At 46.1% G+C, this 14,931-nt stretch overlaps 1 gene segment (V, D, J or C); it reads left to right on the top strand.

Annotated features, from left to right (window-relative positions):
• Positions 1-1,570: 1,570 nt before the first annotated feature.
• Positions 1,571-14,931, top strand: part of LOC101556852 (immunoglobulin gamma-1 heavy chain-like) — a 279,701-nt gene continuing 266,340 nt past the window's right edge. Inside the window, 2 exon segments of the C gene segment in view lie at positions 1,571-1,616; positions 1,718-2,021. Of these exon segments, the coding sequence occupies positions 1,571-1,616; positions 1,718-2,021 (350 nt within the window).

Here is a 14,931-nt window from a genome sequence, read left to right as displayed (position 1 = left end):
AGGGAGGAGTGAGGCGTGTGGGGAGGAATAACATGGGCCAAGGGGAAACACTAGGGTGAGGGGTTCATCCAATGTTTCGGGTGTGATGATCACTGCACAGGTGTCCATATATGTCAGTGCTCATGAATCATTAAGATCTGTAATCAGTATTCTGTTTAGGTCATGACCTGTTGTGAATTTTATTACTAATCAAATGATTACATGATAAGAAGGAGAAAGGGAGCCAAAATTGGTGTGAAGAGTAACATTCCAGCACCTCCGTTCACCCTGGTTCCAACATACTCCAGGTTGACACAAAATTTAGAATAAAGACAAATTGTTCTCAATACATGGAAAAAGTTCTTGATAGTTTTCTAGCCCATATTTTGTTTATGTTGTTGTTTTTCATTTTTTGTTCATTTCATTTTGGTTTCGGGGCCAGGCAAAGGGATGCTCATGAGTTCTTCCTTGATCTGTACTCAGGAATTAATCTTGAAGGTGCTTGCGGGACCACATGGAAATTAGGGGATTGAACCTGGGTTGGCCGTGGCAAGGCAAGTGCCCTACCACTGAACTATATCTCAGCGCCTGCTGGTTTGGTTGTGTTATTTGTGAAACTTTTGTTATACTTCTCGCTCTGTGCTCAGGAGTCACACATGGTGGGGGAATGGGAAACCATGTGAAGGGCAGTAAATCAACCTGATGAACTACATGGAGGGGAGGAAACTTCCCCCTCTACTGCCTCTGCATCTTTAGTAACTGGGGACCAATCCTGGTGAACAGAGACCAACCCTGGGATGCTATGAATATAGACAGGCAGAAAGACTGGCAAGAGAAAGGGTGTTTCTCAGGAGACTAACACCTTAGTGGACTGAGCGCTCCAAATGTCCAACGCATTGACAGTTACTGCTTAGAACCAGGAATCATCAGGATAATGACATTCGTAGGACAATTTTCTAGCTTAGTCTATCTGAGCTTACCTCTTACACATCTGAGGGCCTTATGAAATTGGGATAAATAGCTTTAACCCCAGAAGTGTTTCCTCTGAGATAAAATACAGAAACAGCAGAAACATGGACTTGCTTCCATCCCTGTTATCTGGCCATTCTGCCTTCGTCCTTATTCTATCTTAACACTTGGTTCTCAAAATATTAACAATTTTGAATAGCTCTGTGGATTCCTTTAGTCTCGTTAGTTTGACCAACACAAAAATGCATTTTGAGTACATTGAAAAAACCATTTAAACTTTACTGTGTAACACTGTATCACAAAATAGAATTAATAATGTACACATTAGATGATTTATATAAAATAAACATCAATAATATTAATTAAATTTGTTTTCATGTAATGATTGCATAATGAACTATCAGAATTTCTAAATCTTTTCTATTAACAGGCAACCCCAGAACCCCTCGCCAGCTCTGGAGTCTTTCTTTCTCTCTACAAGTTCAAAGAGAACTTTTTCTAGAGAAGGAGGATATGCAAATAAGACCCTGTCCACAGTGATGAAAACAGGCCAGCCCAGCCTCAGCTACGGGAGAGGAGTCAGTTCAGGGGTTTCCAGGGGCTCCATCCTGACTGAACCAACATGGCGTGTGGGCTGAGCTGGCTTCTCCTGGTGGCTGTGTTAGGAGGTAACTGATGGGCGACAGAGACACGAGGCATGGGAGAGATGGGAGAGTCAGATCCTCTGTGTGAGGAGAGTTTCCTGACCAGGATGTCTTTGTGTTTGCAGGGGTCCAGTGTGAGGTGCAGCTGGTGGAGTCTGGGGGAGAATTGGTGCAGCCTGGGGGTTCCCTGAAACTCTCCTGTGTAGCCTCTGGATTCACCTTCAGTGGCTACAGGATGCACTGGGTCCACCAGGCTCTAGGGAAGGGCCTAGAGTGGATTTCAGAGATCAGTAGTAGTGGTGGTAGTACATACTATGCCGACTCTGTGAAGGGCCGATTCACCGTCTCCAGAGACAACAGCAAGAACACGCTCTCTCTGCAAATGAGCAGTCTGAGGGAGCAGGACACTGCCCTGTACTACTGTGCGAGAGGCACTGTGAGGGGAAGGTCCTGTGGGCCCAGACAAAAACCACCTGCAGGAGGAAGCAGGTTGAGCTTCAGGGCAGCAGGCCCCCAGGAGGCTCTGAGGACTCGCCCTGAAGAAATGTGGGTCATGACCAGATGAACCATCTTTCTGTGGAGATCGGGAATGACCAGCCCCTCAGCTCTCAGATAACTCCACCTCAATCATGTCCTCTTGGTTGTGGTTCTGAGTCCTCCATCCCTACAGTGGGCAGGAAGGAGTTTTCTACACTCTCTCCCTCCTGATGGAAATTTCTAGTAGTGGGACCATGACTTCCCTGGGCAGCACACGATCCTCTGATAGAAATTAAATTCACCTTGCAAAACTTTTCAGCATCCCCCTGTGAAGAGTCACTTCACCAAAGTGAATCAATGGCATCCACTCAGCTGTGTCCTGGGCTCCTTATTTCTGCTCTCAGACACACTCTCTCCCACTGACCTCTTCCCTCTGACCCTTACCCAGGTAACCCATACCTGGTCTATATATACCTGGGAGTCCTGCTCTATGGGATGAGGGGATAAAAGTCAACTCATCAGATGGAACATTCATGGTTTCCCATTCCCTCTACACTCTTCAGTCATTGTAGTGGAGAAACCAGGTTCTGTCACACGTGCACCTCAGAACCCTCCCCAGTGAGATAAGAGGCATATCCCATGGGAATCCTCAATGCACCCTCAGGGCGTCTTGGGGTCACCACAGCAGCCCTAGATGAGTCCTGACACAGACTTCCAGCTCCCACAGCGAGACGCCCTGAGCCTTGGGACCAGCCGCCTCTCAGGGTGTCTGATTCTCCCTGGGTTCCTCACACTGTCTCCCACAGTCACTCATGGCTGTGAGCTCAGACCTCACACTGCTCAGTGCTCTGTAGACTGTGCTCAGAGATGACTTTGTGGTGCCTCTCAGGCTCACTGGGAGTCACAGACACTGTGGGAATCTCATATCCGACCTGGGGTCTTTTGTTCCCTTGACCTTGTTTTGGGCCCTGTAGCACCTGTTCAAGTGTCAGAGCCTTAAAAGTCCTTCTCTGAGGCTGAGTCTTCTCTCTTCAGCCCCCACCTGGTAGGTGGAAGTAGGGGTGGAGCTGTGCAGGGTGGAGGGACATGGAACTGCACGCGGGACCCAGGGTTAAAACCACGTTCACACTCACCCCAACTCGGGCTCCCTCTTCCCCTGACACGGTGTCTGAGATCATGGACCTCGTGGGCAGGAACGTGCACCAGCGCTGGTTCCTCCTCTTTCTGGTGGCAGCTCCCAGATGTGAGTAACCCCTGGACAGAAGCTCCAAGGTGGGCATGGGGTCTCTGAGCCCGTGACTCACTGTGGGTCTCTGTCCCCAGGTGTCCTGTCCCAGGTACAGCTGCAGGAGTTGGAACCAAGCCTGGTGATGCCCTCGCAGACGCTGTCCCTCACCTGCTTGGTCTCTGGATTCTCTAACCAGCAGCAGCTATGCTGTGGATTGGGTCCGCCAGGCCCCTGGAAAGGGGCTGGATTGAATTGGTCGCATAGCATATAATGGAAATACAAACTATAACCCAAGTCTTAAGCCCCGACTCAGCATCTCCAGGGACACCTCCAAGAACCAAGTTTACCTAAAACTGAGAAACTCGGTAACTGAGGACACAGCTGTGTATTATTGTGCAAGAGACACGCAATGAGGAGAAGTCTCTGTGAGCCCAGACACAAACCTGCTGAGGGAGCCAGGAGAGCTGCAGGGCTGCATGTGACCACCAGGGGGCTCTCTGCTCCAGGCACTCCAGGCAGGTGGGGAGGGGCTGGAAGGGGTCATTGTTTCCTCTTTTGTTGAAATATATAAAGAAAATTTCATTATACACGTATATAAGTTTTAGTCATTGCTTTCTCTTCTAGTACCAAGTTGTTTATTCAGTGTCTCAGAGTCTACTGGATACTCGTGGTTTTCTGTAAGGTATGTTTGATTTTCCTTCTCAAAATACACCTTTAAACAAATGAGGGTTTCCCCCTTTTATCTTTGTTATTTTAACTGAGGAAATAATCTGAGAATTGATGCTGGTGGATCCCAAACTCCCTGCGCTTTTCCCAGCACCAAATCCCCACAGACCCCAACACTCTGCTGTGACCCCTGTGTGCAGCCTCTTCTTCCCAGTGATCTGAGCCCCCACCCGGCTCCTTTTGGGAACCCCAGAGTGTAGTTAGGATGCAGGGGCCGTTATCATTGGATCCTGTCCATCCTGACGCTCTGTTCTCTGTGTACCACAGCTGAATAAGATTATCTGAATTTGTCCTTCTCCCTCTGACAAATTTCACTTAATCTGATATCCCTAGTTCCATTCATGGTGTAGAAAACGTTGATTTTTGTCTTGTTTTATAATTGCACAGTATCCCGTTGTGTATCACTGTATCATGGTCATCCCATTGTTCATTGCTTTGATTGAGCGGGCCCCGGTTACGTCTCTATTCCTCCCAGCCAGGAGATTTTAGCAGCTTCTCCTTACTCATCTTTCCCAACGATTGAAGGGTCTTTCAGGGTCAGGGGAATGAGACCTATCGTTACTGTTTTTGGCATACCGAATACGCCACAGGTAGCTTGCCAGGCACTGCCTGTGCGAGCGGGATACTCCCAGTACATTGCCATGCTTTCTCAGAGGTATCATCATCATCATCATCATTACCATCATCATCATCCCGTTGATCGTCAGTTTTCTCAAGCGGTCTCAGTAACGTCTCCATTCATCCTAGCCCTGAGATTTTAGGAGCCTCTCTTTTCTCGTCCTTCCCAACGGTGCCACATTGGAGACTCTTTCAGGTCAGGGGAATGAGACTTATCATTGTTACTATTTTGGCATATCAATATGCCACAGAGAGATTGCCAGGCTCTCCAATGTGGGCAGAAAACTCTCGATAGCTTACCAGGTTCTCCGAGAGGGAGAACTAGGCTATAAGATGTTTTCCTGTCTTCTGAGAGGTTATATGTGTGTGTGTGTGTGTGTGTATATATATATATATATATATATATATATATATATATATATATATATATTACTCTCTATGATTTGTTGCCTACTCTCTGAACTCCATCAAATATGTTGTGGTAATTATGGAAAATGGTAGGAAGTGTCTTATAATGTGTCTGGGATTCCTGGGACTTCATTCATGCGTGAGGCTCCGCCAGAGCATCCGGAAACCGGTCTGGAGTGTGGCGGTGGTTTGGTAGTGGAGGTCGGCTGCCGGGTCTGGGTTCCTAGGGGCAGGGAGCGTTCTCACCCGTCCCCCTCTGGGGCACCCCAAGTGAAAACAGCCTGGAGCAGAGTCTGTTGGCATGGCTATGGGAGCCTCATTTTATACTCCCTCTGGGAGGAGCAGCCGTTGAGCTCTGGAGGGTGGCCAATGAGGAGATTATCTGCTTCCAGCAGGTTGTGCCTTATGACTGTGATCACTGGGTCACCGGAGATTGGGGGATAGCAGGCAGAGGATCTCTGCTTCTGGGTCCCATTGAGTCCAGGGTCCAAGGTCACAAAGTTCCACACTGTCTGGGTTCCGTGGGACTTCATCCATGTGTGAGGCTCAGCCGGAGCGTCAATTTCTTATCCATGAAACTCTCATTAAGCATTAGGATTGTTCCCATACCCTGGCTACTATTCTAAAAGGTACAACAGACATATGTTTACATGTATTTTCTCAAATGACTGTTTTCATGCTTATCTGAAGGTCCCCAAAGTAGAATCACTTGTAACTTGGAGATTCTATTTTCACTTTTTAGAGAAATCTCAGAGTGTTTTCCATAGATACATTCCCACAAACATAGAAAGAGTGTTTCCTTAGACTACAACCCAACACTAGTCGTTTCCAGTATTTTGGATGTAAGCAGTCCTCACTGCAGAGAGATGGCCTTCATTGTTCTTTATATTAACATTTAACTCATACTAACTGTTGAGCAACACCTTTTCATATGCCTACAGCCTAAGAAATGATGCTTTAGAAAAATATCTATTTTTCACACAACTTTATGATTTTTTATTTGTTCTGATGTTGATCTTGGTGAGTGCTATGAGTATCTTAGATATTAGCTTGGATCTGATGTTCAGTGGGTACACGTTTTCTCCCAGTCAGTAGGGTACCTTGATTTTAATGTCGTTTACATTGCCATTAAATTAAAACCTTTAAATTGATTTAGTCCCATTTATTTATTTTCATTTCCTTTGTCTTTGCCAATAGAGTGAAACTCTAGATGAGCTCGCTAAGATCAGTGTCGTAGAGAGACTGTCTGAGGTTATATTCTGCATATTCTAAGGATTCTGCTGTCAAAGCCATACCAAAAATCCACTTTTAATTAAATTCAGTATGTGGTGTGAGATATGGATTCAATTCTATTTTTATTGTAGCTATTAAACACCATTTGTTGAAGAGCTTTTCCTTGCTTCATTCCATAGGATGGAATCTTTCACTAAAGATTCACCATAAAAGATCTAAGCATTTATTCTAGGTTCTCAATGCAATACTATTAGACTGAGAGTTTATATTCCTGAAACTCAAGGGTTAATTTATATAGCTTCGTGATATTATTTAAAGCCTGTTCCAAAGGGAATGTCACAGGTCTCAGTGAGGCCCAGTGAGCACCGTAACCCACAGTTATTCTTGCCAACTGCCTTCTGGCCCTCCCAGGTCCCCTGAAAATACACCACAGGTTTGGTGGCTGCCAGAAGTTACTAGAATCACAGCCCTAAGCTGAAAAGAGTGAGGAAATTCTCAAAATCCATGTCCAGACCACTGGGCACTTACACTCTCAGCTCCCACAGAGCACCGGGAACAATGAAAAAATAATTCTATTGTTTAATGAATGTGGACTGAATCCAGGTAAGAACATCAGAACATTCGATGCTCTGTGGGTGTGTGGAGAGCAACAATCCTCTCAGTGCTCTCTGACCTGAAGAAAACACTGACAGGGAGACTCAGGAGTCTCAGTGAGAGAAGGAAGGAAACAATGATCACTGTCCTTCAAACAGAACTGAAGGAGACAAAGAACGGACTCCATGGCTGAGTGAGGAAACACAGACAACTGAACCCCACAGTTGTGTGTTGTGTGTGTATCTTGGCTACTGTACTTGGTGCTGCCGTAAACACGACTATGATCATCTCCACTAGTTACTGCTTTTGGGTTTCCAGGAGACACAGAAAGTACCCGAAGCTCAGCTTAGGCTGAAGGGGAAGTGCTGAGCCCTGGTGACTCTCTGAGAAGGCAGTGGGGATGGAGTCCAGTGTCGAGTTTGTTTCGTCTTGTGCTTGTGGAAGGAGGAACCACATCCTAGGACCTTGCAGTATGGACAGAGGCTGAGTGAGGCCCTGCACAGTGAAGACATGTAAGCCGACTCTGAACTTGCAATGATCAATCCCCATTGATCACAATTCCACCTGAGGACTCAGCGACTCTCGACTGTTTGTGCACCCCACATTGAAGGTGACTTTGTGTTTGTGATTGTGGTCAGCCCATGACAAACATTTTGTTTTGCCAACAAGCAGTTACTCAGTTCAACCATAGTTCTCTGCATTCCTGTTTAATTCATAAACTATAAACTTAATAAACTAATAAACTAATCATTTTGGACTGCATGCCTGAAAGCTTGACCTCAGCTAGCTGGATTAAAAAACTCCACTCTTGTGTTACATTACTGGCTGAACTCCTTTTGCGGATTCGGAGAGGGGGAAATTATTGATACCGGACCCGAACAATGATGATGACCAGATTCTCTGTGTGGGTTGTCTTTGTCCGTCAATTCTGTGCCTCTCTCTCTGTCTCTCTTTCTCTCATTCTCTCTCTCCTTGCATTTCTGTAAGTAAATTTCTTTAGATAATACTATATCACTTCTCTCTGCATCTCCCTTTTCGTATTATCCACACAGAGACAGAAAATGAATCTCTGACTTTCACTTGTTCAGGTTTTCGATTCTCCTGGGTGGGCTGATGTTTTCTAGACTTCTAACATGTGTGACCACAAATCAGAACTCAAGGATTTTCCATTTGGAGAACCCAATAAGTCTCATCAATGCGGCTCTCTCTCTCTCTCCCCTTGCATTTATCTAACTAAATTTCTTTAAATAATACTATTGAGTATCACTGAAAAAGTCAACATTGTCTCGTTTGCCAAGGCATCAATAATCATATAGGCCAGACACGTAATGCGATTCAGAGATGACCACTGGCCTAGACCTGTTACAAACTGGATTCCACGGAACATCAAAAGACCGCGTGGCCACCCACCAATGAGATGGTCAGACTTCTTCCTCAAAACCCTGAATGAACGGTTTGAGGCTATTCGTGTTCCTGGAGCTAGCAGATATCATTGGGTTACACTATCATGTGACAGGGATGAATGGTGAATTACTAGCACCCACTCGAGCAAATCAATGATCAACGGGATGACCAACAAGTGACAAGTGACATTTCCGATTTACTTATATTTACCCTACTACTGCAGTTATATAATAAACTTGTTGGCAGCTGTGTTAGAGTCATGCCTAGTTTTTAAAAAACTCTTTATTAATTTCACTGTCATTGTCATCCTGTTAATCTTCCATTTGCTCGAGTGGGCCCAGTAACATCTCCATTTATCCTAGCCCTGAGATTTCAGTAGCCTCTCTTTACTCATCCTTCCCAACTGTGCTGCATTAGAGGCTCTTCAGGGTCAAAGGAATGAGACTCATCATTGTTACTGGTTTTGGCATATGAGTATGCCATGGGGAGCTTTCCAGACTCTCCCATGCAGGCAGTAAACTCTCGGTAGCTTGCCAGGTTCTGCAAGAGGGAGAACTAGGCTATAAGATGTCAAGTGGCCATGAATGCTTGGTTTTATAGTTTCTGGTTGTTGGCTGTTGATGGGATTACAAGGCGGCATGGGGGAGGGGGACAGTTTCTGATTGTGACTGCCTAGCTACTGGAAAATGGGGCACCTGGGTGGAAGAAGCCTAGTCCTAATCAGTTGTTCCTTGAGAGTAAATATTTCAGAGAGAAAGGCCTGGCTCTGCATTTAATACTTCCCCTTATCTGCCCTTTGCTACATGTGTGGCTTCAGAGTGACACCCAGAGTGTCCCGTGACAGGCCAGAGCAGTGCACCAAGGAGAGTGAGTGTGACCAAAACCCCCTTTGCATTCATTACGGGGCCAGCATGTAGCTCAGGCATTCAGACACTCGCCTTGCACACAGCTGAACTAGGTTTGATCAATCCAGGGTCCACCTGAAGTGGCCCCTGAGCACAGAGATAGGAAAGAGCCATGAGCACTGCCAGTTGTGGACCACAAGCCAAAAACAAACAAATAAAAAGAATCAGCTGTGCTTCCAGGCTGGTTGACTGAAGTTGGGGTCTGGACCTGTTCCCAGAAATGCACATGGGGGTCGTCGAGTCAGGCTGCTCTCAGCTCGCCCACAGACTCACCCTGCTAATGCTTCCCACAATCCGATGCCCCTCGCTCCGCTGCTCCTGGCTGAGCGGGAGAACTGGGTTAAATAAATAAATAAACAAACAAACAAACAAACAAATAAATAAATCAGGATCTGCCTTCAGGGCAGGATTGGATGGGGTGGGAAAATTTGAAATAATTCTGGTAGGAAGGTGATGGTGGTGGGATTGGTGTTAGAATATTGAATGAGCACTGTGTGGTGTGGCACTAAAAATAAAAACAAATATCTAAAGTCTTTTTTTAATTTTTATTTGTTTATTTTGTGCATCACACCCAGCGATGCACAGGGGTTACTCCTGGCTTTGCACTCAGGAACTACTCCTGTCGGTGCTCAGGGGACCATATGGGATGCTGGGAATCGAACCCAGGTCGGCCGCATGCAAGGCAAATGCCACTGTGTTATCACTACAGCCCCTATAGGCTTTTATTATTTTTTTAGGTAAACAGTTTTGTTTGAGGAAATATGAAAGAGAAAAATTAAATTCTTTCCAGCTGGAATATGGGCTACAGCAGTGAGGAATTCTACAATTCATTTCATTTTGTTTTCATTTGGCCACACTTGTTGGTGCACAGGGTCTATTCCTAGCCCTATGCTCAGGAGTGAACCTTTGTAATGTTCCTGCGGCCATTTGTGGTACTGGGGATTCAAACTATGTTTTGCGTGATGCAAGGCAAGTGCCTTAGCTCCTCTACTGTGTCTGCCCAGGTCTATTTCAGTGCTAGGACAGCTGAATAAATCTTATTGGTTTGAGGAAGAAGGGGGTCCAGAATAAAGCTCAGAGGCACCTTTCAATCAAAAGCAAACTGGACTTAGGAAAAAAGATGTCCCAGCCTCCATTTCTTTTAAATAAATATCTCTGGAACAATTACATGCAAATTTCAGAGATCTGTTTGCTACACTGATGGCCTCTTTGACATTGTTGTTGTTGCGTAGTCTTACTCTCCAGCTCACTTCCATCACACCTTCACTCTTCTTTCAGATGCATCTTCCAAATTACTCTCTACAACAAAGTTGTTGCCTCAAAATTTTATGAGATAGCCACTCTAGGTTTTTGAATTGACTTTTAATCAATCCACACCATTTTGTCTTCTATCTATTACCCTCAATTATTATTCATGGGCAGTTTATATGGCTAGATAAACGCACAAATGCTTAAATTAGCAGATTGTAATTTTTGGGAAATAGAAATTATTTTATTTATCCTTTATTTCCTATATGTAGAACTTTCCTAACACACAATACGTAAGTTCAATTACACAGTGAGTGAATTAATCTGTGGTTTTCACCAATGGGGTTTAATTCCACTAATAATAAGCACTGATATATTTTTTATTGTGAACAATTTTATATATTTTTTAAATTAATTTTTAAAGAAATTACTATATTCATTTATCAAATTTAATATATTTTTATATTATAGTTTTAAAGATTTAAATGCTTTTTTAATTTGATATTTTACTATTATTAAGAGAACTAATTATTTATTATATTACTTTTACATAATCTCAGAAAGAACACTCAGTGTCACCTTTTAATTTTTATATATATAACTATTTGATTTGCCAATGTTTTCCTAGGATGCATCTACCTGAGCGTTTCCTGAACAGAGTCAGGAATAAGCCCTCAGAACTGCTGGGTGTGGCTCAAAACCAAATCAAAAATCCCATAAAAGAATATGACTCCTGAACAAGTGAAGTGAAGTGAAGTCCCAGGATTCAATCCTGTCTTAGAGATGCTAAAAGGTTAAAGCCCCTGAGAACCCAGAGGCTCTCCCTGCAGGGTGGGGACCGGGCTGCAGGGGGCGCCAAATCCCAAGAGCATCAAGATGCCAGCTAGAAGGGGTGCAGAGATGGGAGAAAAAGGTGCAGAGAGGCAGAAATCTGCTCAAAATGAATTTCCTACTTCAATCAAACTAAATTTTGCTTTCTCAAGAGAACCAACATTAAAATAAGTATAGGACACAGAAGGTTAAATTGGGCACACTTATCATTTAGAGAGGAATACTTATTAATTGATAAGCAGTAAAACCTGTATGCTGGTGGTGTTTCTGTACTTCTTAATATCGCCAATGGAAATACTGAGGCATTAGGATGATTTTGTAATCTAAATGTAATATCCCTTGGAGAGTTAGAGATCCCCAGATATAACCTCAGAACCCAGGTGTGTCCAGGTATGTCCAGGCCATACAGATGTGGGGGCCCTGAGGGGAAGGTCCTGAAAGTGCTAGGCCCTCTGGAGGGGAAGCACCATGTGAACAGAGTCCTGGAACAACGCAGGTCTCATCTCCTCACACAAGGATCTGAATGTGGACCTCTTCACTCCCCTTGAGGATGGACCTGGTGGCATCCACCAGCCCCTACTCAGGTTGGACCAGGCCTTCAGCTATGAATTCTACCTCCTCATGAATATGCAAATTACATGAGGGACACTGAGTTAAGTACAGATGTGTCTGTGTCCTGACAACCTCACACAGCAGGCACACCCACACCTTCAGGAGCCCCCTACTGCACGGTCCCCACCATGGACTGGACCTGGAGAATTCTCTTCCTGGTGGCAGTGGCTGCAGGTAAGCATCCCCATTCCTTGGGCTGAGGGAACAGGGCCAGTCAAGTGGATTCCACCCACTCCTGTCTGCTGTCCACAGATGTGAACTCCCAGGTACAGCTGGTGCAGTCAGGGGCTGAGGTGGGAAAACCTGGGACATCAGTGAAGATCTCCTGCAAGGAGTCCGGATACACCTTCACCAGCTACGGGATGCACTGGGTGCGGCAGGCCCCGGGACAAGGGCTCGAGTGGATGGGAGCAATAAACCCTAACAATGGTGGTACAGCCTACGCACCGAAGTTCCAGGGCAGACTCACACTCACTGCAGACAAGTCCAAGGACACAGCCTACATGGAACTGAGCAGGCTGAGCACTGAGGACATGGCCATGTATTACTGTTGGGTACACAGTGTGACAACCACATCCTGAGTGTGTCAGAAAACTGAGGGGGAGGCAGCTGTGCTGGGTGAGGAGATGACAGGGACGCTGATCCTCCTGACTTCCTCCTCAGAGAGTCAGGGTCTGAGACTCAGAATGGGGCTCACAGGGCAAGGCTTCATTTGAGGGAAAAGCTCAGGGTCTCTCTTTGTCTGTCATAAACAGCCAAGATGAAGATGGCCTCTCTCTAGAACACCTGGTGTCACTCATCTTTTCTTCTAGGATTTTGTGTGGAGCGCCCCAGATTGTACAGGAAGAACCACATGGAAGTTTGGGTTGGTGTCATTGCAGAATCCTGAACTGAAGGTCTACCCATGGCAGACTCCCAATGTTCCACATTTTGATTGAAATTCTGTGTCTCCGCAAGAAAACCTTTTCTCTGAGATGAAATCCTGGTGTTGGCCAGACCCCTTTCTGGAGTTTTTTGTGGAGCCCTGCCCCTCTGTGCATGTTTGTATCTCCATAGTTCTGAGCTGAAATCCTGCCATTGTTCAAGGGACAGTGGAGGAGAGGAACCTCTATGAAAGGGACCACGGTCACATTTCTCTTATCATGTGGTGGGAAGGAAATGGTCAGGGTCAGTGAACTCCTGATGTTGGGGGCATCTCAGCTCATCTCAGGGGAAGGTCGTTACCCAAGCACAGACACACAGTCTAAGATGTGCCCAGGAGGGCTGGCAGTAGCATGAAACAGCAGACAGGATCTTGAGCGAGGTCTCAGGTGCTGCTCCCTCCACCCCAGGGTCATGCATCCCAGCTGAGTTTACCTGGGTCTGATCTCACCAACTGACCAATATTCCTGGTAAATGTATGGTATTGAGTGAGACATCAACTTTGCCCATGCCTTGTAATATGGAAATAAATAATCACAATTTATCACTTGCTCTCAATTGCTATTGAGGACAAATATCCACGCACAAATGCATAAGCCTCACACAATCCACCAGCAACATCTGTCCCCACATTCCCTGCCCACCCACAGTACCAGGGAAGAATTGACCTCAGACCCCTATTGGGGCCTTTTCCAGCCCTTGCTCCCCTGCCGATCACTGTCCTGTCACATGGGAAAGCCAGAGGAACCACCTCAGCACATGGCACCCTAACACTTCCCTCCTTGCCACCCCAAACTTCCTCAATCTAGGCCTTGAGAGAAGCCGTGTCCACCCAGAGGCCACCTTGAAAAGAGGCATCTGGTACCAGCTTCCATCAGACCTGGGGCTCAGAGCCCCTAGCCTGGGCTGTACACAAGCCCCCACCACCACCACTCCAGGGGTGCAGAGCCCCAACTCATGGATTCACACGGCCCAGCACAGCTTGTACCCACCTGTCACAGTCTTGGAGACACGGTTCTCCAGTGTTGTTCGTCACCCCAGTAAGATTTCTGACAAACTGGGAAACAAAGAGTTAAGTCCTATGGGCGCTTTCTGGGAGGTAAGATGGTAAATATAGAATGCGGCTGAAGAGGAGGTGAGGTATGTGGCCAGGGTTCTATAAATGCATTATGCTCCTTCACCCAGAAGAAATGCCCCTGAGATAAACCCACTTTAGAGACGTTGCCCCTCAGTCCTGCAGTGCAGAGACCCTTTGACAGGGACAAGCTTCCCTGGGCAGGGTAGCAGGTGAATGTCTATAGTAGCCGCCCCTGCGCTTCTGATGACCGTTGGTGTAGAGCAGTGATAAGGGGCGAGTCAGGACTCTCAGTCCACGAGCCTGTGAGCCCCTGGCCCTGTTTTTCTCTCTGTGTCTGTCTAGTTACTTTCTTAGTCATGTCGGTGACCCTGCTTCAGCTCTGTTCCTATGGGGCCGGTCCCCGGCAGGTGTGTGCTGACCCTCTGTGGGGCCTGCTGACCACGTCCCATTTTCTGCCTGCCACTGAGATGCAGCTCAGTTCCTCACTGCAGTTGCCTGTCCTGCTCCAGACATTCACGGGACCCTCTTCTGTCCTAGGACCTGACCCCACTGCCCCTCCACATGGTTCCGTGTGCCCTAAAGGACAGGAACAAGATTCTTTGCTCAGGGGCAGAGCAGGGGAGGGACAACACGCCCAGGTCTGGGGTCCGTGTTGAGACTCTGTGACTGGGATATCAGCACATCGTTCCTTGACACCACCCGTGTCCCTGAGCCCACTAGCGCCCTGTCCCCATTGCTCCTCATCTATCTCCTCTCCCCTCCTCTTCAAACTCTGGAACCAGTCCTTTAAATCCACCCTTTAAATCATTGCATTTCCTCATCCAGTTGACAGAAACTCCACATATAAAAATGTCCCCATGTGTTCATCGTCCTCCTGGCTTATTTCATTTAACATGATATCTTACGGTTCCACCTATGTTGCAGCAAACTGCATAATTTCTTTATTCCCTAAAATAATTTTAAAGTCTTTCTGTTTTGTGACAGTGTCTAATAATGAGAAAAAACAAAAGGAATGATCTGGACTTTTATTTCTAATGTTTCTTTCAGTATCTGTAA

The sequence above is a fragment of the Sorex araneus genome, chromosome X (assembly GCF_027595985.1).
Source record: "Sorex araneus isolate mSorAra2 chromosome X, mSorAra2.pri, whole genome shotgun sequence".
Taxonomy (NCBI): Eukaryota; Metazoa; Chordata; class Mammalia; order Eulipotyphla; family Soricidae; genus Sorex; species Sorex araneus.
This window is presented reverse-complemented; position numbering and strand designations above follow the sequence as displayed.